General features: G+C 41.5%; 1 protein-coding gene across 1 annotated transcript; it reads right to left on the reverse strand.

The window, feature by feature from the left end:
* Window positions 1-1,114: 1,114 nt before the first annotated feature.
* SCRN1 (secernin 1) lies at window positions 1,115-25,986 on the reverse strand. Its single transcript, XM_066627884.1, has 8 exons — window positions 25,828-25,986; window positions 20,427-20,608; window positions 14,562-14,764; window positions 10,606-10,800; window positions 9,016-9,181; window positions 5,009-5,189; window positions 1,480-1,639; window positions 1,115-1,148 (listed from the first exon to the last, which is right to left on the reverse strand). The coding sequence occupies exons 1-7, from the start codon at window positions 25,984-25,986 to the stop codon at window positions 1,481-1,483; spliced, it is 1,245 nt and encodes a 414-aa protein (XP_066483981.1). The 3' UTR covers window positions 1,115-1,148; window position 1,480.
* Between the last annotated feature and the right edge of the window lie 30 nt (window positions 25,987-26,016).

Consider the following 26,016-nt stretch of genomic DNA (forward strand, 5'->3'; position numbering starts at 1 on the left):
TTCCTGCTCAACTTAAGTGTGTGCTGACCAACGTACAGCTTCAAATAACAGCAAACAGTGAAGGCAAGGTGGCAGAAGATGACAGTATGCACGGAAGAATGGTGCATGAGTGTTTGCATGTGAACAGATGCTTGGGTGGGTAAAAAGCATGTGGATAAGGATGGATGACATGCACATGTGTGTGAAATGCCATTTTGTGCCATTATGACCTGGCTCCCTCAGACTATAATCCTACACAGCAGTGGTTCCCAAACTGTGGGTTGGGACCTAGTAGCAGGTCGCAACCTGATTTTTCGTGGGTCGACAAAGGTTGATGGAAAGATCAGATAACTAATTGCCTCTAGCCCGGAGGCTATTCAAAAATCAGAAACTGTAGCTGCTAATTACCCTGCAAGAAGCTGAGCTCCTTCGTTTCCAAGCTTGTGTAAATATAGTGAGATAGACGTTTGAAGGTCTTTTTCTGGTTATTACTACTTATATATAAATAAAATATTTTACTGGATCTCCTTTTTTTACAAGTCTGGTAAACCTGGGAGGGTCCCAATACCAATAGAATGTCATTTTAAAAAGTGGGTCCTGATGCTAAAACATTTGGGAACAATTGCTATACACACACATTCCTGGGGATAAACCCAACTGAACAAACTGAGACTTTTGAATGGATACCCATAGGATAGTGCTGTCAGAAGCTGTTTTGCAGTGCCATCTCCCCAAAGCTAACTCTACTGGAACATACTCATGCCTGGTACATTTTCCCTTTGCAACTGGCTTACAACTTTAAGGGCAAGTTTTTCCAGGGATTTGTTTAATCTGAAAAGCAATACTGAGAATTATATGGACTCTTGTTAGTCATTGTTGAGTTCAGGTGCCCGGACAAATAAAAACATACTACGTTACATTAGCCAGCATGCATACAACAATTGGACCAATCAATGAACTTTCTCTTTTGACAACATACACACGCAAACAGGACATCACATGACCAAAAAGGGGGGGGAAGGAGCATATTAACTGGGTACAGCTACTGTGGGATAGCTCTCTAGAAAGATGGTGATTTCCTCCATATTCAGCAATATGGCGAGATTATCTTTCACGGCCTGAAGAGCTGTATGGTATTCCTACACAAAGGCTAACAGTCTCTATGGTCACTGAAACGAGAAAACAAATGTCTTATTATTCCACTGTCAGTTATAAACGTAAATCTAAATGCAAACAAATGTCTTATTATTCACAGTTAACTACAAATGCAAATCTAAATGCAACATAAAGCAGCAAGCATAGCAATACATAAATAGGAACTAGGACAAAATAAACACAACCTGTAAAAACCAGGTTTGCAAAAAAAAAAAAAAAAAAAGGACATTACCCTTAAAATAACTGCAGATATAACAGGAACCAGACCAAACATCTGAACTTTTTTATACTTCAAGTAGCTGCTATGATCTGATGGGGATCAATGTGAATGTGCAAAAGACTCACTTCACTTGAAGAACTTAATTTCTGTATCAACACAGTCATAGAAAAGGTCCTCTACTTCAGAAGGATCAAGGAACTCCACACTTGAAAGGATGCTTTCCATTGCTTCCAAACCTTGTTTTTCAAGGTCTAACATGGTTCTTCTCAACTTCTGACCCTTTTCCTAAAAAAAGCAACAGCCAGTATGGATCATCAATTAAAGTGACAGTCCTGCACAGTCATGATTGTGACTTCTCTCTGCATTTCTATTTAAATCCACAAGAAGTACAGGGTCTCTCTTTGCTATGGCAGCCACTCATAGCCCAAAATCTAGGATCCCACTGGCCTCGATTTGAACTGCACTCAGACCATCTGCAGCCAGAGAATGCTTGGGAGAAGCTTGGGTTCTGAGACTACACTGAAAGTTCAAAAGGACCCCAGCCACTGAAAAAATGTAGTAAACACACTCTTTTTCTGATGAGGCCTGAGGGTCTCTACACTCCAATTCCTTTGCAACAATATCTATCCTTCCATTTTCTTCAACCTATCTTCTGGAAGAAGTGAAAGGAATGTAAACGGGGAGGCTTCAGCCTTCATTAGGCTCCAAAGCTTATCCAACAGTAAGTTCTAAAAACTTAGGAATTGTGTTTTGCCAGGATTTTTGGGTCCTTAAAGAAAAGAGCCATAAATCCTGGTGAAGTACAATTCTCAGTGATCCTTACCTAGATCTCGACCCAGCCAGCACTCCTTGGGACCAGAGCTGTTCTACTTGGACAGTTCAGCTCCAACTCCAAGGTGACAAATGGGAAATCTCATGTTGGGTTGAAGGTAAGCATATAATCTCCAGCAGCAGCAATGAATGTCACGGGCATTCCTGCTTTAGAGATGTATCCCTCATCACAGTCTTGAAAAGGCGGGTACAGGGAGAAGAGTCATTTTGACCTTTACCATTTTTCTGCAAAGGTAAAGAATCTCTATCATTCCTCCTACCATACCCTGTTTTAGGTCTTCAGCATCTATAGTTGGATGCTAACGTTAAAGAAATAAATCTATTTTTGACATTTCTATCTCACTTGTTTAAAAAAAGAAGGTACTCAATTACAATTCAAAATGCCCCAGCTGAACCAAATTTCTGTCACTATCAGGATTTTGAAATTAATTTAAAATCCTGAATGCTGGTTGGCTGTCAAATCCCATAATCTTCAACAGGGATATAATAAGTCACCAAGGATTTTTCTGTCCAGTTTTATAGATATAAAGAGTCGGGAGATGCTATTAGGTTATATTGGAGAGTAGTTCATTATTGGAATCTAGCTCTGAAGACATTCAGAAGGCAGGATGACGTGAAAGAAGTTAAGCACTAAGGGCTACTGTCGTCAGGCTGAGGTGGTTTTCTAGGTTAACTGCAGTGAAGTTTCTTCTAGGAGTATCTCACTTTTTAAATTATAAATTTTATTTTCTTGCCAAGTATTGATTAGAGGAAATATTTTGCAGACAAGGACTAAGGGCTGCTCCCTCATTACTTCATAGGGAAAAATCTGAACACTTGAGGGTTTGTTGCACCATCTTCCTTCACCAAGGGCAAAGTAACAAAAAAATGGCAGCACTAACAGTATTGGAGGGTATATGCTGCTAGCCTCTTCTGTCCCAAAAGCATGGGTACTGTTCGGCTAGGAGAGAAGTTTTGTTAAAATAAACAAAGTACACTCTGAGTCTTTTGTTCCTTACTCCTTTTAATGTGGGAGAGGAAGAGGAGCATGAGAATCCAACCTCACTATCCTACGCTCATTTCCTTAGAATAGTGTTTCTCAAACTGTGGGTCAGGACCCACTAGGTGGGACACGAGCCAATCTCAGGTGAGTCCCCATTCATTTCAAAATTTTATTTTTAATATGTCAGACTTGATGCTATCATGGTATGTGACTGCATTTGGGGAAATGTTACAGATCTATACTTTTAACAGGCTACTATCTATATGCTTTTAACCATGATAGTAAATGGGACTAATTCCGGGTGAGTGTGAGTAGAATTGCAGCCTATGATTGCTAAAAAATTTTCCTGCTTGATGATGTCACTTCCAGTCATGACATCACTTCCGGTGGGTCCTGACAGATTCTCATTCTAAAAAGCGGGTCCCGGTGCTAAAAGTTTGAGAACCAATGCCTTAGAAATAAGTGTGACTAGGACCTCAGTTTAAGACTCTTACCAGATTAAAAGCTGAACAGGCCCCAGTTTAGGGGACTTTGAAATACTACTCCAGCAGCACAGGAGGGGCTTTTCCCTACATTAAATCACACAAACATGTGTGTTTAAAGCCCCGCAGTCACTCAGGACTAGCCCATCACCTGAGTCGTTCCTAGGAATCAGCACTCCATTAGCATGTCAATTCCATGGAAAAGACTAACATGATCCCATGGCTGTGGACCTTCAAACATTATCCAAGGTGTGACACTGAAGACACACCTCTCATGACTAATGTGATGTTTAAAGGATACCAAGAGTTTTCAGCAATTTTGGTGCACTGAAAGAAACAGACACATAAGAATATGTCACCAGAAAGATGGTCCCTCATTCTTGGAGTTGAAATGATGAACCTTATAAAAGGTCAAACAACAAATTGTTTGTTTTGTTAGTTGGTTTGGTTTGCTTTCTGCCACTAATAGCTGGAGCAGAGATGAAGAATATTGCTTTTTGTGGCATATGCATATGTGGCATATTTTGTCTGATCCATTACCTTTCTTTGACAAGACAGTGGAAAGGAAATCTATCATCGGTTTGCAATATGCATTGTGTCAGACTGGCAGATTATCAATTTCATTCTTCAGCAGATAATTATTTCACCCTGAGAATATAGGGATTGCTAACTTCTGACTTTTAAAAGCTGTTTGACAACAGGTTTCCAAATTCTTTTCAAGCCTCCCTTGAGCAAACATAGTCCTCCTTGTGCATTTTGACCACAGAGAACTAAATATTGCTCTCCTGAAAAAAAAAAACTGTCAGTAGAAGTTCATTTCCAAAAACTCACTGGGCATGATACCCAAAAGATCTCATAGGACAGAAGCTGCCATAACATCAGTTTTCATTTGTTTGCCCATTTGCCCATTGTTAATTTGCCCATTTGCTCAATACCTGGAGGGGCAGAGAAATCCAAGATGCCTAGTTACTAAGGCACCTGGAATGTTTTAATACAAGCACCAAGGGACTGAAATATTAAGAGCTGAACAGTTTGTTCATAAATATCACATAGCACAGCTTTTGCTGATCTGTGCCAGAACAAGAACAATGAATGCTTCTTCAACACAGCCTATGCATAGAAAACTAGAATGTCAGAGATAAAACAGGGTCAGTACCTTTCTTCTTGAGATCCTAGTTTCCCCATAGACTGGGAGTTTTTCCACGTAAGAGAACATTCAGACCTTCCATGTAAGAGAACATTCAGACCACATATATATGGAAGGTCTGAATGTTCTCTTACATGGAAAAAGGGTGGGAAAAAAGATGCACTGTATTGATCACCAATATATTCTCAGGATGCTGGTTCCACAAGCCTTACCTGATCACTTTCTATGACTGATCGGGCCCATTCGTGTGCCTTGTACAGTTCGTGTCTGCGGTCTGGTTTCTCTTGGAACCGGGGAATTTTTTTCACAGGATCATCACTACCAAATACGGGTGACTGAACTTTTGGTACTAATTTCACATTATCAACAAAGATGAAAGGTTTAAATATGGATCTGAAAGAGAGCAGATGCATTACTAATAAGTAATCATGGGTAAATTTTGTTTATTAGCTACCACTTTGTTGTGCCAGTTTTATTTTTAACTGAACCATAAAGTCAGATACATTGCACGAAATAACTGGGTCATGCAAAGCAGAAGCAACTGTAGTAATCTGGGGCATAAACTGCAAAAAAGATTGCATTTCCTGAAATTAAAAAAATAGATCACTGTATTAATTCCTTGTACATTTTTGTACTGATGTCAGTCTGCAAAGAGTTGCAAAACATTAAAGTCAGGCCCTTAATTGTGGCATTCACATCATCATCATTAAGAAAAATATCACTTTTCAACAGGAGACTCACAAGGTGGTTACATTGCAAAATAAATCAATAACGGGTCCCTGTCCCCAAAGAGCTAAAAAACACATAGGAAATTGCCATATATTGAGTCAGCCCAGTGATCCATTTAGCTCAGTGTTGCCTACAACTGGCTAGCAGTATTTTTCCAGGATTTCAGATTAGGGGTTTTTCCCCAATCCTACCTGAAGAATACACAAGATTGAACCTGGGACCTTTTGTGTGCAAAACAGGTGTCCTATCAACAAATGATAGTTCTATTTATCCTATAGCATACAAAATCAAAAGCAAGTTGATTGCAATGAAAAAAATCTTTTAGCAACCAGCAAACATACAAGATGTGTTAACAATATGACTTCATTTACAAGATGCTGCTGCTAACTTATCTCTCTGTTTTTTAAGAAAAAGCCTGTGTGCATCTCCAAACCAACAGATATTGTGTTAAATCTTCTTTGCTCCCTTTATCCTGGATCTCCTGTGATAACTTACACAAGTCTATTGCACTGTATGGTGTAGAACTAGCACCAGGAATTCATTTCATTTCCAACACTGGAATAACATGGGATCTCCTCTGCTTTAGTTTGATTGCTAAAAAATTAGTATAGTTTATGAGTTTGCTAAAGAAATGGAAAAATCAATTTAAATTAATTTTACTGCTTTCTACTGATCCCTTTTATATATCGTATTCAAGGGCTTGCTTGTACTTTGAATCCTTGCACAATTATCAAAGCCAGTACTGTGAAAATGTTATAAGCCACACTGAGAATGATTAAATGATTAGACCTACTGTATGGAATGCTAATGAAAAACTATCATGCCATCAGGATTTGCAACTGGCTGCTATCTCCCCAAATACTTATGGGGAGTTTACTGGGATTATCATCTGCTACAGTGAGTAAAAGAGCTATACACCTTTGCCATGAAAATGAGAAGAAGATGTAAACAACTGTGCTGACAGCAAGACAAATGCTGAATCAAAGGTGACTCAGCTAACATTAATGCACTGAATAAATTTGAGTGAAAGATGCTACCTACTGCTCTAGAAATTAGCTGTGGTACAGAAGGGGAAGCAGCCAATCATACCTTTATCAATCTACTAAAAAAAACCTCTTGGTCTCCTCTTTCATCTGAAGGTCTTGTTCACATGTAAAGCAGTGATTTCACAAGCTAGTTGGGCAACTTTATGGTTGGTTGGTTGGCAACCTGCAGTCTCCAAAGACTATGGTATAAGCCTACAGCACCCAGTATTCCCAAGCGGTCTCCCATCCAAGTACTAACCAGGCCTGACCCTGCTTAGCTTCCAAGATCAGACAAGATTGGGCATGTGCAGGTATACTGCAGAGATGATGGCTTGGTGCAGGGCTTTTGATAATTTTTTTTAAGCCCTGGCAAGGAGAACCAATGTGTGTTGTAGCATATGCATTAACACAGTGTGAATAAATGCTTGAGAAGAATGCAACCCTAGGCCTCATTCGCAAGATGGTAGATGGGCAAGTGACAACAGCCTGAGTCAGCAGGACCCAGGGCAGAAAACCTTGTGGAGTCAGTCCAACTTCAGCTTAAGGTCAGATCAGATGAATGATACACATGTCCTTTTATTTATTTACGTACATAACGAATTTTTATCCCACCTTTATTTCGTCAGCGATCAGCACACATAAAAATCACATAAAATCGTAACGGGAGAACAATACAAAGCAGCAAATTAAGAGCAGGGATTAAAAAATCATCAAGTCACAAGTGGATACAAGTGCAGAGCCGCGATGCATAATAAAAACAATGAAAAACCAATGGTAATAAAATGACAATAAAAGCAGCAGTAAGAAAAACAAACAGTAAAACATCAAAAGAGTCAGAAAATAAGCAGCAGCAAAGGCAGAGTCCCATATCCCATGCAAATCATCATGAGAGCACCAAACAAAGCAAAAACATTTTCAAACCTCACCACAATACTTCAAGGGAGGGAGCCATTCTTAGATCATATGGGGAAGGATTCCATAACTACAGTGCTGTCACAGAGAGGATTCCATTTCTCTGCTCCCTTGATCTCCCATAGGAAAAGCATATGTCAAAGGGCCCTTTCAGAGGATTCGAGGGGTAGGCCTGACAATACGGTAGAACAGCAGTCTCCAAACCACTGCCCGCTGCTTCACGGAAAAGCACTTCAGGCGCAGTGCTTTCTGTTCCACACCACAGCCGCTTTTCTTCAGGCCCAATAGCTACACAGCTCTGTATCCAGCAGCTGCTTTTGACATCTGTCACCCCTAGACGCCTCTGCGCCCCAATTTCACAGGGGCAGCCACTGCCTGGTATGGGGCTGTAGGGTAATCGGGCCCCGAAAAAGTGGCAGTGGCACAAAACAGAAAGTGCTGCGCCTGGCAGGCTTTTCTGTGACACTGGATTCAGTTCGTAGGCAGTGGTTCGGAGGTCCCTGGGGTAGAAGATTGTCTCACAGTTACTCTGGTCCTAAGTTGTAAAGGACTTTAAAAAGGTCAAAGCCAGCACCTTGAACTGGGCCTGGAAATGAACCGGCAGCCAACACAGTCAACTGAAGCTGCAGTCCAATAGAGGTGAACCACCAAGCCCCCGTAACACATTACATCCTGCACTAATTGCAATTTCTGGACCATTTAAGGGCAGCTCCATGTACAGCACATTACATTAATCTAAATGAGATGTCACTAAGGTGCGAACCACCATGGGCAGGACTTAAGTATGGCTACAGTTGGAGCACCAGCCATAGCTGGGCAAAAGCCCCCCTCATCACAGCCACTACCTGGTGCTATAACCGAGACAGTGGTAGTTTATCTGTAGCAGATGGTGGCAAGTAGACCCAAGAGAGACTATCTGGTATATTTTATATGTTAGGCCAGTATGTTTTATATGGGACAAATATATTTGATTGTTATGTATCCTTATATATCATTTATTATAGACTTGTACTCACTACTGTTGTTCTGTTTGTTATGTATGCCAATAAAGGTCTTATCTATCTTATCTAATCTATACCTGGTGATACAGGAGCAGCAGTGAATCCATGAGGATCCCAAAGCTGCACACCAGTTACTGCACAGCAAGCACAACTCCATTCAGAATAGGCTGATAGTCCAGCACTTGCATCATGGATTTCTGAACCAAGTGGACTTCTCTTTTATCTGGATTTAATTTCAACTTGTTAACCTCCATCCAGTTCCCAACTGCCTTCAAGGCCGCAACAGCAATCCCAACCATCTAGATTTAAGCTAGAAGCTGCAGAAATAGGCTCGGAAAAACAAGAAACCTCTTTCACCTCTCTCTCTCTCTCTCTCTCTCTCTCTCTCTCTCTCTCTCTCTCACACACACACACACACACACACACACCCATTGAAAAACTTTGCATTAGTGAACAATATACATTCAGCCTCAGGGAGAAGTTTTTAAAAGATATGAAGCTAGAAGTGATTTATGAGATTTTGAAAATGAGCCTGGCACTCTCATGAAATACCTTGATGGGTCCGGTGTGCCAGTGAAGTAATAGATGCAGGGAGAACTGGGATTCTGAGGTAATACAGACACCATGCTCGCTGTGGTAAGAAAAGACTCAGAGTCCACACAAATGCCACTGGCCTTATCCCGCAAGGTATCAATCATAGTTTGCACACTGATATCACCTGCAAAGATCAAAGCAGGAGCATTAACAGGGCATGAGCCAGAGGTTGATCCTCAAGAGTAAGTTTGGAATTAGATTATAATTAGGCGGAGGCAAAATGAAAGACCTCTTTTGTGCAGCAATTCTCTCTCTCTTTCACACATACAAACACACACGTTCAGGACTGGGATCATTCTGGTAGCCTTGCACTCCCCTTTGCCTGACCTTCCACATGAGCCAAGGCATGGTTGCTTACTCATGAGTAAACACAAACATGTAGCTTAGTTTCGCTTTCCATAGGGCTCAATACATTCGTCAGCTTGGAGGGAGGGACTTCCTTCTCAGGTGTTTTTGGGGGGCTGTGATCATCAGATTGGAACCATTCTGGTGGTGTTGGATTACACTAGGCCTCCACTTTGCAATGGACCAAGGCATGGTCTTCTACTCATGAGTAAACATGCAGGGTGGCTCAGTTTCACTTTCCATAGGGCTCAATGCATTTTGTTCGTCAGTTATCAGTTTGTCAGTTGAAGCTTTGTGACCCACCAAAAATCAGGTCGTGACCCACAGTTTGAGAAAACCTGTTCAACTTGAATGTTTCAATGAACAGTTCTGTTCAGAAAAACTTGAAAGCTTGTAACTTTCTTTAAAATATGGCCAATCAAACAGAGGACATCGTTTTAGTTTTGTAATCTTTTGCTAAACAGTTCAAAACTTGGTACATGCTTAGAGACACTAGGCTGAAATAAGTCTTTTCCCTGGATTACTGAATGGAAAGGGTTCACAAGTCTCACAGTCTCACACACAACATCCAATGCCTAGAACAGGGGTGCCCAAACCCCGGCCCTGGGGCCACTTGCGGCCCTCAAGGCCTCTCAATGTGGCTCTCAGGGAGCCCCCAGTTTCCAATGAGCCTCTGGCCCTCCAGAGATTTGTTGGAGCCCACACTGGCCCAATGCAACTGCTCTCAGTGTGAGGGTGACTGTTTGACCTCTCGCATGAGCTGTGGGACAAGGGTTCCCTCCACTGCTTGCTGTTTCACGTCTGTGATGCAGTAGCGGCAGCAAAGGAAAGGCTGGCCTTGCTTTCTGCAAGGCCTTTTATAGGCCTTGAGCTATGGCAAGACCTTTATTCATTCATATAAGTTCATCTTTAATATATTCATTTATGTAAACTTATGTAAATTTATTCAAATTTGAAATGTAAATTAATTCTTTTTTCCCCCCAGCTCCCAACACAGTGTCAGAGAGATGATGTGGCCCTCCTGCCAAAAACTTTGGACACGCCTGGCCTAGAATATTGACAACATCAATGTGTTTCCCCCATCTTTTCCCCCATCACTTCCTAGAAGGAATTCTCTATTTTACTCACTTGTCTCAATTCCCTTCACTCTTTCGGCTATGAACAAGTGGTTTCAAAAAATGAAAAATATTTTATTCTCCTTACCTTCATGCTTTCCTAGGCTCTCCTTCCCTGAACAACAGCCTGAATGATTGTCAGCTTGAGAAAATACTTGAGCAAAGTTGAACTCTGCATCTGCAGTCCACCAGCCCTGACTTTCTGCATAACTTCTAAGCTCAGGATGTTCCATATCAATTTTTGAGGTTAAGGAAAATTGGTTGCAAATGCACTTTATTCCCTCTGTGAAGAAGGTCACATATTAAAATAGAGTCAGAGAAGTAGGAGGCACAATCATGTCTTAAAATTAATGACAACTATACAATAAATCCATGTTGTATCCTGAAATGTTAGCTCAACTAGGCATGCAGTAGCGAATCAGCACAAGATTCAGTTGGAAAGATTCTCTGTATTACTGATATTTCTAGCACATGTGCCTGTGTCTCTGTGTTACTCAAGTTACTTGCGCTGGCCTGGGGGTGTTGCGAACATGCCGTAAAGCACGTGCCAGAGATGGGGAGGCCAGAATGAGGACCTGTGTCAGTCCCCCCATGCCAGATTCAAGTCCCAGTTGGTAAATTTGCACCAGCCAAGAGCAGAAAGCACATGGGGTTGGAGAGGGTGGTGGGAGGGTATCATGGGGGCATTTTGGGGCAGAGGTGGGGGGCCCAGGGGGGTGGGACCGGCCTCCAGCACTTAGGCCATATCCTAACCCCCCTCCCAGCCATCTGAGTAGCCCCATAGGGGTGCTGCCACATGACACAGAGGAAGGGAAATACATCCCCATACTCCGAGTTGCACAGCAGCCACCTCCTAACCTGCACAGGATATGGTGCAGGCCAGTTAGCTTGCCTATTCTAAAGCAGGTTAGGATTGAGGTGTGTGTCTGTGAGCCCAATCCTATGCCTGTCTACTCAGAGTAAGTCCAATTATAGTCAATAGGGCTTAGTCCTAGGAAAGCGTGGATAGGATTGCAGCCTGTGCCTATGTCCCAGAAGAGACACTGGGACGGATTCAACAGATTATTCAATATAATTGCCAGCTTCATAACTGCAAGCACCACATACATGGAACAATTTTTTTTTTAGATAATACAGTTTCTTCATTAGAGCTACATCTGTTGCTGAAAACTCTGCCACAAACAGAGAAATGTATTCAAGAGCAAATCATTAAGAATGCCTGATGCTTGTAGTGTCTTGGGGGCTTAGTGGTCTGCAGTGATGTTTGATACAGTCCACAAATAGAGATGTAACAGAAATGGTGTGTTTTCATCTGTTGCTACAGACTGGACAGAAGGTGAGAGAATGAGAACACTAGCAGCATAGAATGCTCCATGAAAGAACACTTGTGGCCCACTGGGTTCATTAAACCCCTGTTGCTTTTGATGGTTACCACTAATATTATGGCCAAAGGACAGCAAATGAAACTTCCACATAAAAAGAGAACCAAGGGAGTGAAAGCACAGAAGAGCACTATCCATACTTTCCACATTCTTGTCAATGAAGGGTGCTAGTCTATGTGCACACACCATGGCAATGAACTGGAATACACATACACACCATGCATGGAGGAACACCATGTATGCATCAGAGCATACACAGAACTCTGCCCTAGGTGAAAAGATCAAAAAAATAAATTGTGCAAGTGACATCTTAAAACTTAGGGTGTTTCCATGTGCCTCTAAAAGCCAGAACAAATTTGCACATGAAAAGATGGATTTGATGTATGCCATTTTAAGAGCAAGTCTATCTGAGAAACTGCTGTGAAAATACCAGCAAGTCAAAAGGTCATAAGTTCAATGCACAGATGCAATGGGCGCAATTACCAGTGTTTACCACAGACTTCTCTGCAGATGGAAAAGATTCTCTGTATTACTGATATTTCTGGCACATATTTCTGATTTCTGTTTCTGCTAGTGGTAGGAAGGCAGAAATAGGCTTCCTTATGCAAAGAAGGCATTCTGGATCCTGACCTAACTAAAGCTCAACCAGCCAGCATGACTTTACCCACTAGAAATTGCCTCCAGAGTAAAAAAATATACAATACCTGCTTCAAAGAACAAAGGACATGAAGTACCAAATAGGTTGAAAAACAGGAAATAAATGGAGACAGGGATTTAGTCTTGAAACATCAGAACCAAGAGAAAGATCTGCTTTCTTAATCCAAAGAATGTGGAACGCATTTGTAATAATAGCAAATTAAGAAACCCTCCCATTTTTGAGCTCTGCAAATAGCACACCAATTAAGGAATCACTTTAAAATGTTCTATTTAATTTCCCCTTATCTAAAAGTCAAGCTGGCAAGTGACACAAGCCAGTGCTTTGTTCAAATTAGAAAAAAGCAGCCTAAATATATATATTTATATGCATTAAAGACCTTCTTACTGAGTAACTGAAAACAGCAAGTTTCCCTGGCTCTTGCCCCTTTAAACATATGCCTGTTTAAACAACCGTATGCATTTAGTCTGGGTTTTAAAAAAATATTTTATAATAAACACATGCTTTATGTGCATTTAATTTGCAAATCAAAACTTCTGTGAAGCAATATTGTGGCACTTATAAAGGTTGGTTCCTGTCACAGATTACAGTGCCCTTGACTTTCAACAGATGTCAATAAAAGTTTTTTACTTTCATAAGAGCAGTTAGTGAACCTGAGAACCAGGGATCAGGACCACAAAATGCCACCCGCCCACCAGAAGTGGAAAACCACTTCTTGCCACCCAACCTTTTGTGGAAAACCAGAAGTGCCATTTTTTGGCATTTTGAAGGACTCAGAAGGGTCTTAGACCTTTCCATCTACAAACACAGCACTACACCATTATAATATAGGGACCTTAGGACCTGCATTTTTTGGTATCAATGGGGAGTCCCAGAATTATAGTCAGACACCCCCCTAAGTTTTACCCCTGACTTATCCAAGGGTCACAGAAAATTCCATGATTTTCGGCTCAAAACCTGCACTCAATGTACCTGTGAGATTGACTTAAACTTGAGTATCTGCAGTAATATTGATGTGCCTTACAGAATTCCTGTAAGGATTACATCAAGATAAGGCAGTCAGTTCTTGTTATCCACATGGGTTAGGTTGCTGTAAACCCCAGTGGATCCTGAATACGTACATACTGAATCACTGACCCTGTGGGATCAATAAGGTTAAGGGGAGGAGTAGCTAACCTGGCCAGGAATGCCAGCAGAGGATAGCTTCAGAATAGCTGCCATGGATAGCTTCAGGGGGGAAAAAAAATCACAAAACACCAAAAGTAACCTTGAGTGTATATCTGTCTGAAGGGCCATTCCTGTCCATCTTTCAGCACCAATGCAGCTGTGCCAACAGGGTGTACACTACATCCTGCAGTGGGGGGGGGCAGTCACAGAGGCCTCCCCAAAGTAAGAGAACGTTTGTTACTTCGGAGCTCCATTGCTGGAAATTTGATAGGATTGGGTCCTGAGTGGATGAACAGTAGGGCAAGATGCTATTTTCCTTTTTGGCCATTTTTTCCACCAAAATCTCTCAGCTGCTTGTTCACCCAGGCAGACCTTTTCCAGCAAAGAAAAAAATTAACTTCCATAACTGGAAAAGTACTGGAAGGGCGGGGGTCTTTTGAGTAGAAAACATGGCTGGATAGAAAAGGAAAAAGCAACGCTTTCCACCAAACTTACAGCCTCTTGAGGCTGCTTTTGGTTATTTAAAAGTGGAAGAAACACAACTCCATGTTTTATCCAGTTTGGACATGGGTCCCACTGATTTCAGGCACTTGATCCAAAGTTTGCAGGCAGAAAATGCATACTTTGATAGCATGCTCAGGTTCAGCGAGACTACCTTGACCAGGTGACTAACATTTTTACAGGCGCTGCATCAATGTTGATTAATATATTCAGAATCAGTAGACAAGCTTTCGTATTTCTTCAGAATACTTCCAGGTGTGCAGACAACCCCTCATAAAAGTCTACACATTGCATAGCTTCCTCATAAGCAGCTTCTTGGGAGAGAAATGAAAAACAGACCTGTAATTTTTTCTGCCGCCCAGTATTTCCCAATAGTCTCCAGTACCCATGCTTCTTTTCTGTCCACTATTAGAAATGCACTCTGGAAGGCATGGCATGAGCTCCCATCTTCATAATAATTTCCCCCTTGGCCGTGCTCTTCCAATAGAGAGACAATTACATCCAAGGCTTCTCGGGCTGTTGCACCCCTTTCTAGACCAAGCCTGGGAAAGGGGGAAAAAACAGCAACTTGATTATAGCAGCAGTGGCAGGCTTCATCCAGTTTAACCAAAGTGGCAAAAATAAAGTAGCTTGCTAGTTTGACAATAGATTAAAAAAAAAAATCTAGAGCAAACAAGGATTTGGACACCATCCATTTAACGTGTTTCAAAGTGATATGTACCAGCTCTTAAAGTGCCCCTACTTAGAGCAATTTGATCATGTGACAAGCCTCTATTATGGGTAAAATGTAGGGCTGCCAGGTCATGCCCATCCAAAATCCAGCTCAAATTTCAGTCTAGTCTTGTTTGGAGCACTGGTGGAAAATTGTTTAGGGTCGCTACAGGCATGCGTCACTTAACAGCCTTCTCTTAACTATGAACTGCATATACTGAGGTGGTCAAAGCACAACAAAGAGGCTCTTAATGAGGCTACCAGGTCTCCCATAGCCTGCAGCAGAACACAACAAAGAGGCTCTTGATGCAAAGAAGAGGCAATCAGTCTCCAGTAGCCTGCTCAGATAGTGAACATCTGGCAAGGAGTGTCTGTTTACACAACAAAGGCACTAGATTGGGCTGAATGTTTGCTTAATGACCTAATCACATAGCAACAGAGATCAGAGAACATATCGCTGTTGTTAAGTGAGACACAAATGTATTGAGAGGTAGGGGTGTGAATGTGTGTGTGTGTGTGTGTGTGCATAAAAAGCAAAACAAAAATAAATTACAGTGGTGCCTCGCATAACGAAATTAATCCGTTCCGCGAATCCTTTCGTTATGCGAAATTTTCGTTGCGCGAATCACGTTTTCCCATAGGAATGCATTGAAATCTAATTAATGCGTTCCTATGGGCAAAAAAAGGTCAAAACGAAGTCAAATTTGGTTTACAAAGTGTTTATTATGTGCTCTTTAAAGGCATACATACTGTACAGAGGATTTCTAAAATTTGAAGCATACACGAAATTTTTAATTTCTTAAAAATTCTTTATGCGAAGCACGGACCTAAAAGTTTTTTCGTTATGCGAAGCAAGGCCAGAAATTTTCGTTATGCGAGTTACCAAACTCAATCGAAAAACTCTTTCGTTATGCGAGTTTTTCGCTGCACGGGGCATTCGTTATGCGAGGCACCACTGTATTGCACAAGGTTCATTTCATGATTGCCTTTTCCTCCCCAAGCCACAATTTTACTCTGACAGCTCCCAAGGCTATGGTAACAACAACAAATGCAGCTCCTGACAGCCTAGAGTTGGCCCTCCCCTGATTAACTAATCGTAACTCAAAATCATTATTTTACATTCAAAATCAGCACTCAACAGGTACTTGAGCCAAGATGTTCAAGGTGTCCATCCACTTGGTAATGGTGCTGCAGCCACGGAGTGGCCCCAGTGACCTGTGCCCTGACCTCCCCACCATGCTTCAACCTTGTGAAAGGCATATGCAAATAGGCACAAGCAAATAGGCTTCCTGCAAAGAAAATGGAACCTGCAGAGTTGTCAGAGAAGGCAACCTTATGAATAGACCATCGCTCAGTGGTAGAGCATATACTTTGCATGCAGACGGTTCCAGTTTCAATCCCCAGCATCTCCAGGTAGGGCAAAGACAAATTCTTGTCTGAAACTCAGGAGAATTGCTACCATTTAGTGTGGACAATACAGATGGTACCGTACTCTGATCCAGTACTAGGTAGCTTCTTATTTTGCTATGATTGACATCTTTGTGATAGAGGAATTTCTCTATGGTTCTCTATGGAGGAAGCACTCTATGGGTGCTTTCTCACTATTGCTTTGCACAGTAGATGATTTTCCAGACCAAAACAAGCAAAAAAGAAAAAGATTCCAGGGTTGCAGAAGGGAAGGAAGCTCTTAGGCTCAGTCGTGAAGAGCTCAGTTGATCCTGTACTGAGAACTTGCTTGGGACACCCTGTTTGTGGGCAGCAGTGGCAGAGAAAACGTCAAGCCTTTGACTCTCTTGCTGCTTCCAAAATTATGAAATGGCTCCAGTAAGTACAAGTCAATCAAGTACACACAGTCCCTAGACCCTAGGGCAGTGTTTCTCAAACTGTGGGTCAGGTGGGTCATGAGCCAATTTCAGGTGGGTCCCCTTAATTTCAGTATTTTATTTTTAATATATTAAGACTTTATGGCATGGCATGTGACTGCATTTGGGGAAACATTACAGATCTGTACTTTTAATAGGCTGCTGTGCATATGCTTTAACAATGATAGCCACCAGTGAAGCTCCTTCCTCCCACCACGCTCCTTCTCCCAGCATGCCTCCTCCCCGCCCTCCCTCTGTCTCTCTCCTCCACGGAATGCCTCCTCCCCGCCTCCCCCCACGCCTTCACCTACCTCTCTGCAGGGCTACCTGCACCTCACCTGCACCTCACCTACCTGCTAGGCTGCAGGGCCTCTGAGAGGAATTTTATCAGAGGGTACAAAGATTCTTTTGGGCCCCTTTGCAAAGGGGGAGGGGTGAAACAGCAGGGCAGGGTGGTGACAGGCATGCAGAATAGGGGCAGGGAGGGGAAAACAGGGTGGGGGAGGGTAGAGACAGCTGGAAAAATCTTTGGAGCCCAGGTCTACCAATCCATGTGGCATCAGTAGTGTTCCCAGCATCCCCAATTGTGGTAGTGTTGCCAGCATCCCATGTGGGCAACGTCTGATTAGATAGAAAAATGCAAGATCCTAGGAACTTTCTGGACCCCCTCCTTTGGCTCCTGGGCCCCCCTTTTGACCCTGGGCCCAGGTACAAAGTACCCCCTTTACCCCCCTCTCCTGGGCCCTGATGGGCTGTCCGTGTGACTGCCGAGTGACAGAGCCCTGGCACTCGCCTGGCGCTAGCCCATCACCGGCCAGCACTAGGCTAGCACCGGTGGAGCACCGACGCTAGGGCCCACAAACGTGCCTTATGGCACGTTTACCACAGTGCATGCTGGTAGCGAGCTGGCATGCAAAACTTAGCATTGGGCCCCGAAATAACCAGCATTAAACTTTGCAAGTGAAGAAGGTCTTGCCATGGCTTGTTCCAGCAATGCTTTTTCCAGTAATTTTTTTTAGTTATTTACCATATTTTATACCACTTAAATACAAAAGTGGTATAAAATATAGTAAATGCTTAAACAAAAAAAAATACAAACTTCTATGTGGGAAACTCTAAAAGACAGGCACTAAAACTTTAGCTCTGTAGCATCTTCAGGGTTGAGGGGGGTTTTAATTTTCTTGGGCAAGGTTTCTCAACTAAATGGCAGGAGGTGAAAGAATGTGAAATTCTCTCATTTTGCCTATGACATGATTGGGTGCTATGAGTAAGTTGATAATGATGCAGTTGAGAATGGAAATTGGGTACTTTGCCAATTGCAGCCCCCCAACTGGATGATAATTTAATTTTCATAATAAGAGTCAAGTATTATTACTAGAATGACTAATTTTCAAATTTTCAAAATTTATTTAAATCATGGCCTGCAATTACCATTAATAGAGAATTTGACCTATTCACAGTGTAGTACTGGATATAAGCTATTCACTTCCATTTTAGTTAGCACACTCTCTGCTAGGATAATCTTTTATTCTTCAACTTAAGTAAACATTATAAGAGTTCCTCTTTAATTGTCTCCCAAATCAACCTCCGTGTTGACAAGCAAGGAGATTTGGGGCAATTAAAGGAAAAAAATGTATAATGTTTACCAAAGTCAAAGAATAAAAGATGATTGAAGCACAGAAATCTGCTTTAAAAAAAGTACAGGAAAAAGGAGCTTAACACACTTATATAACTGGCCAATTCAATACATTTTAAAATATTTCACAAAAGGAACTGGCTTTCCACCTAATCTAAATTAATATAACTGGATCTTTCTATGTGAGATCAACACTTGAAAATGTATAAACATATGAAGCTATCTTATACAGATTCAGACAATTGGTCGATCAAGAACTGCTACACTGACAAGCAATGACTCTCCAAGGTTCCAGGTCTTTCCCAGTCCTACTTGGAGATGCCAGAGACTGACCTGGAACCTTCTGCATGCAAAACATCTGCTCTACTATCGAGTTATGGCCCCCTTCCCTGAGCAGTTACAAGCAGCAAGAGCAGTTATATGTCTTACATGCGATTCTCAAAAAACTATTCTTGGAGAGATCACCCAAGAAAGAGACAGACGATAAGCTTGTTTATAAGTTGTACTTGATAATGCAGGGGATGTACTTGGAAAGAGTTTTGGCAACCCTAACATAATCCCATTTAGAGTAATATCTTCAACAAAGCAGGGATCCACTCATCAAAACAAAGCAGTATGAAACAGTGTTATAGGAGACAAGGCAAGAAACTGGTGCTGACTGGCCAGAACACATCTCTCTCATTGGTTGCAGGCGCTGTCAATCAACCCATGATGAAGTACACCTTAGCTAAACAGCACTAAAGGAAATAGCCTTATTAGGGGTATTAGTGTACTTCTTTGCTAGAAGCTGTAGTCTTGGTGCTATTTCCTTTCCATCCTTCTCCTTCTATTTTTAATTCATGTCATGATAGTTGTTCTTGGCTGCAAGTTAATTTCACCACACTGTATGAATGAGAGTGGCTGGAGTCACCACATCTTACCAAGTAGCCTAGAATAAAAGGATTTTCCAGAGCTCAGTTGCAGCATTTCAGTGCAAGATAATGGTTTGTAATGGAATGCAGGACTTGAAGTAAGACTACAGTGATGTAATTATTCCTCCCCTAGCACACAAGCAAGTAATTCTAAGCCATAGTAGGACACTTTTCAACGAAGGATAAAAGGAAATTCATAGGGTTTGCACGTTTACAAATAACTGCTCCTGTTTAAGGCACACTAGACATATATTCTCCCTTTCTGCATCCTGGCAGTTCAGCAACCCACCGCTTAGTAAGATTATTATACTTGTTTGCAGTAAAATATTTGGTAGCTATTTTTGTAGCAAAATATTTAGAATTCAACAAAACGCTACCAAATATCATTTCCATAACCCAACTGGAAGAGAGTGGAATTGAACAGGCATGACCTGTGCCACAGGAAAACACTACTTACAACAAAATGTTGATATGCATCAACACTACTTACTTACAAAATGTTGTAAGTCAAGAGCCAGTGTTATACAAAGCGCTGTTAATGTATGCAGCAATTTTCCAGTTTGCACCCTTGGATCAAATGGAATACATGTCATAAGTAACAAACTGAGGGCCTAATCCCACCCAAATTTTCAGCACTGATGCAGCCATGCCAAAGGGGCATGCACTGCATCCTGTGGTGATGGGGGCAGCCATGGAGGCCTTCTCAAGGTAATTGAACATTTGTTCCCTTACCTCAAGGCTGCATTGTGGCTGAATCATCACTGGAAAGTTGGTTAGGATTGGACCCTGAGTGGGTGTTGTGTTTTTTTTTTTGGGGGGGGGGGGGAGATACAGTACCCAAATCAATAAAGTTGTCCAAATTACAGTTTGTATTAAATATCCAGCATGGTCAATTGGGAGATCAGCCCAATCCTATGTGTGTCTACTCAGAAGTAAGTCCCACTGAGTTCAGTACAACCTTCTCCCAGGTAAGCACGTATAGGATTGCAGCCTAAATGTCACTTTGTACCAGTATTGCCAATTCACTGCTCAGAATGGTTAAAAGACCAAATGAGTGATCGACATGTGGTCACTAACCACTTACCTGACAAGATCCATTCCTAGGAGAGATTCGGTTTTCGAGGCTGGCTCTTTGGCGATGACAGCTTCATTTGCAATGCAGACTCCATGTTCATTGGCTCCCATCTCTGCCCCCCAGAGCCATGAAGGTCTGCTGAGTGCAACTGCATGAGTCTTAGGCACCTGGTCAATCTCAATGTAAGTGCACTATACCAGAAGGGGGGAAAAAAACCCACTGAATTAAATGGCATTTCTCCACAAAAAGTAAAGTATTCTCTTAACTATTTAAGTATTCTTATTTACAGGTCAACTTTGAATAATTCTTAGTTACTGCAGGTAAACAGGCAAGGTACAACTTACAAGTTTGTTGTAGCCCATATATTCAGAGTATCTCTCCAGTCCCATGGATCACCTGGACTTGGCTGCAAAACTTCACATGAAGTTATCATTATCACAAAACTTATCACATAAAGTGATAAAAGGGTAGCATTTCACCAACTCCAGAATAAACAAAGAGATATAGGCAACTAATATTTATCTAGCATCTTTGAGACAGATTATCATATCATTTTCCATTAGATTTCAACACAGGAAGCTGCCTTGTCCATCTAGCTTGGCACAGTGACTGGCAGAAGTTCTCCAGAGTTTCAGTTCTGAGCACTACCAAGAGCAGTGTTTTTCAAACTGGGTCAAGACCCACTAGGTGGGTCTCAAGCCAATTTCAGGTGGGTTCCCATTCATTTCAATATTTTATGTTTAATAGACATGAGGTTACAATAGACTTGATGCTACCACGATATGTGACTGAATTTGGGGAAATATTGCAGATCTGTACTTTTAATAGGCTATGTGTATGCTTTTGATAGTCAACGGTGCTTACACCCAGGTAAATGTGGATAGGATTGCAGCCTTTGGGATGTTTGGGGAATTTTTTTTAAACAGTTCAGCAACCGCTTGGGAGGGTTAGGAGGGTGGTTCTTTAAATAATTTTTTTAACTTATGGTAAGCTTTTAATTTCCTTCTTTCTGTTGTATGTGGGATGTTAAATTCCTGCTTGATGAAGTCACTTCTGGCCATGACATCACTTCCAGGTTGAAAATACCACTTCCAGTGGATCCCAACAGATTTGTCATTCTGAAAAATGGGTCCTGATGCTTAAAAGTTTGAGGACCACTGACCTAGAGAATGCAAAGAAATTAACCAAGGGCCTTGTGCATGCAAAGATAAAGAAGGCAGAAAACATACTTTACAGAAACAAAGAGGCAGCTCCAGTGGAACAACAATATATAAATCAGGACTAGTGGAAGCCAGCTTCATTTTATAGCAAATTCTTCTATTAACTACATAGCAAATTAGGATATCTTAAAAACTTGCATATTGTTTCAAGATTTGTGCCAGAATCACTGTTTTGAAAATCTAGGACAGGGGTGTCAAACATAAGGCCTGGAGGCTGGATGCGGCCCACGGAAGCTTTTTATCTGACCCTCAGGCTCTCATCTGCTAAGCACTGCTGAGGTGTTACTTCTGAAAGGGCAGCCCACATGAAAATTGAAATATGATCAAGATTTGCATACTTTCTCTTCTGTCATTTGCAGCTAATGAGGTCCTAAGGGAGAAAAAGTGCTTATTTTTGGTTATGACCTGTTTAATGACATCATTTCCTGCATAATGACATCACTTTTGGCCCTTAGCAGGCATCATAAATGCTATTCGGCCCTTGGTTTGAAACAAGTTTGACACCCCTGTTCTAGGATAATCTTTCACCCAATAGCAGGGTATGCTGCTTTTCTCACTAATGCCTTTATTGTACAAACCACAATTTAACTCAGTTGTATTAGACTGGCAGTGCTAGGATTTGAAGTACAATTGGAAGCAAACAGTCAGGGCTCTTCATGGTGAAAAACAAAATAGAAAATGGCTTAGGCTCATGTCCTCTAAGGTATTTAACTATTTGTGAGCTGAAGGTATTGTTGTAGTATTAATAAGTACAAACACTATTTGTTCAGGCTGTGATGGTTAAAAGGCAATATCTTTACATAGACTGTTCAATAGACATTTAGTTTCCTGCTTCCAACCTGTGTATAATCATCTTATCTGTCACTGACACTTTCAGATTTGGAATCCTAATACAGGTGTGTGCCATTTAACAACTGTTTGCTTAATGACAGACTGCATATATGATGGTGGTCAAAGCACAATAAAGATGCTTTTAATTAGGCAATCACATCTCCCAAAGTCTGCAGCAGAGTGCCTGTTTACACAACAGAGAGGCTCTTAATGCAAAGAAGAGACTATCTCCAGTAGTCTGTGCAGCCAGCTAGTGTTTGGCAGGGAGTGTCTGTTTACATAACAAAGGCAATAGACTGGACTGATTGTTCACTTAATGACCTAATTGTATAACAACAGGGATAGGAGAGTGTATTCCCATCCTTAAGTGGCACACACCAGTATATAAATTCATATGCAGTATTAGGGACTATGTTATCATGGTGTTATTTGCATTATTAGTGACTAAGTTAGCATGATGTTCATAAGTAGTCTTACAGGTGCTGGATTATCTGCCTCAGAATTTGTCCTCTTATGATGTGTACTGATATGAAGACCCAATAATCAACATCATGCTTGCTCCCTGGTCCACAAACCTACATAGCTTCTGTGTCAACAGTCCGTTCGTCTGTGCACAACCACTACTGTTACTCCAGCTTTTACTCCCCATACTCATCTGCTGGGAGCAACCTTCCAACAACCTGGCTTGCCCTACAAGAATCTTCCTTTCTTGCAACAGATCTCACAAATCCAATTTTTACACCTTAATCTTGTTTTATCTTGTGTTGTGAAAGATCAAATCATCTGCTGTCACTGAAAGCACTTTTTTCTTTATATTGCATTCTACCGCTGACAAAAAGGAAAATTCACGGTTCACTCTCCACCATAAGTCATACTGAGCCGCTTAGCCCTACCCTCTGCATTGCATTACATGTTAAAAGAAATCTAGCGCATTTTGAGTGGCATACAGAGGACAGCTCTCAACTTCCTTTGTTGCAGCATAAACCTTATCATTTAAGTTAGATAGCGTACAGTATGAAGTATAGTAAAATTGTGAAGTACTGTATTTTGTATTGTACTGGAAAGCGGAATGACCTGAAAGCCCTGTTGCAGTTTTGTCCTATGCACTCGGAAATGAAGAATAAAATGACAACATTGCCCATTTCAATCGGCTCTGGATTTCTGATCCTAATCTCAGCACTATAAGCTGCATTACATAAATAGTCATCTTCTGCATTTTAAAAAGTGACTAATGCTATGCTCTTACGTTATGTAGCAGACTACAACTGCAGCATCAGATTCAAGACAAAACTACTGAGGAAGTTTATATTATTGGAATTTATTCAAGGAAAATCTAGTGGATGTAGAATAGGAAAATGTAGCTCTTAGGCATTTGTGGTTTTCCTTTCAATACTATGAAATGGTATTAAATTAATCCATAACTATCAATTTATACCTACTCTCCTCCCTCTTTAGTCGCTTTTTGGTCTCCCTGCTGTGCTGTCCCAGCTTCTCCTTTGGAGAAAGAGAAGCCAGAACAATACATAAGAAGAGCCCTGCTGGATCAGGCCAAAGGTCCATCTAGTCCAGCTTTCTGTATCTCACAGTGGCCTACCAGATGCCTCAGGGAGCACACAAGACAACAAGAAACCTGCATTCTGTGGCCACTCCCTTGCACGGCATTCTGAGATAGCCTAGTTCTAAAATCAGGAGGTTATACATTCCCATCACAGCTTGTATCCCGTGATGGACTTTTCTTCTAAAAATCTGTCCAATTCCCTTTTAAAGGCATCTAGACCAGACGCCATCATCCCATCCTGTGGAGTTCCACAGACTAATTACATGATATGTAAAGAAATATTTTTTGTCTGTTCTGATTCTCCCAACACTCAATTTTAGTGGATATTCCCTGATTCTGATGTTGTATGAAAGGGAAGAGAACTTAACTCTATCCACTCTATCCATCCCAAGCATAATTTTATACATCTCAATCATATCCAATTCCAATTGGAATCCATCCAATTCCCTTTTAAAGGCATCTAGACCAGACGCCATCATCACATCCTGTAGCAAAGAGTTCCACAGACTAATTACATGCTGGGTAAAGAAATATTTTCTTTTGTCTGTTCTGATTCTCCCAACACTCAATTTTAGTGGATGTTCCCTGATTCTGATGTTGTATGAAAGGGAAGTGAACTTAACTCTATCCACTCTATCCATCCCAAGTATAATTTTATACATCTCAATCATATCCCCCCAGTCACCTTTTTCTAGACTAAAGAGCTCCAAACGCTGTAGCCTTTCCTCATTACTTGCTCCAGCCCAGTAATCACTTTGATCAGTCTCTTCTCCAGTTCCACAGCACAGCAGGAAAATAGAAGAGCTCTGTGGCATCCACTTTCACCTACTCTGCTTATGTCCTGACCCTACTGAAGACTCACTCTAGCAGCTGAAAACACAGAAGTAATTGGTGATGATGCCATCATATCACCACTAATTACTTCCAGGCAGCACAGCCAGGGTCACACAAGAGCCATGCACCCCCTCAGCTGCCCAAAGTTGGACCACCCTGTGATACAGGCCTGTGTCAGCCAAGATTATGCCCAGATTACAAACAGAGACATCAGTTCTTGTATTGGTTAGTGATCTTTACCTAGAGATTCCATAGGGGCAATTTTATTTTATCAGATATTTAATCGCCTTTGACACCGTTAGGTCTGAAATAATAAAGCTGATTCTGTAAGCATTGGCAGGAAAGGCACAGAGAGTACAGCTGGGTCACTACAGGTTGAGCCTCATTATTCGCGTGGGTTCCGTTCCAAGCACTCACTCCTGCTTGGGTTCTGTTCCATCCACTCATTTTGTGGATGGCAAAAAACACACTATAGCAAATCAATTTAAAAAACAAAGTTTCTTTGCTCCGGTGATTTAAAAACAGCTTTGCTGACCTTTGTGATGTAAGATAAGAGTCATTAAGAAGACAAGTCATCAATCAGTCGTCCTCCAAGTGCTTAGAAAGGCGCTTCACTCAGTCCCTCCCTTCACCAATGTAGAGTGATCACCTTTCTTTCAAGTGCTCAGGGTACTAACCATAAGAGCTTATGTCTCAATACATTTGCTATTCACCTTCATAGTTTTTGCTGCAAGTTTAGCTCTTGAAAGTGCCAGGAAAAAAAATGGACCATGGAAAGGAAACAGCACAATCTTATGCACGTCTACTTAGAAGTAAGTCCCACTGACTTAAATAAGGTTTACTCCCAGGAAAGTGTATAGGACTACCAGCAAAGCAGCACAGGATTTTAAAATACTGAGCACTTGAAGTACAGTATGCATCAAGACCCTGCAAAACCCACCAGCTGAGTATCGATCAAGCGGTTTACCTCAACTTTGCATCCTGGATCATGAGTAGCAGCAGCAAAGTAAACTACCTCCTGTACCTCATCTCTGGGCCGTGCAGAATTTTTTCCAAATACTACAAGTCCATCTTTAGTATGTGGTGGAACTGCAACAAAACAATAACTGGGAGGTGCCAGAGCCATCCTAAAAATGGGGGAAAAATAAAATACAAA

The sequence above is a fragment of the Tiliqua scincoides genome, chromosome 5 (assembly GCF_035046505.1).
Source record: "Tiliqua scincoides isolate rTilSci1 chromosome 5, rTilSci1.hap2, whole genome shotgun sequence".
Classification (NCBI taxonomy): domain Eukaryota; kingdom Metazoa; phylum Chordata; class Lepidosauria; order Squamata; family Scincidae; genus Tiliqua; species Tiliqua scincoides.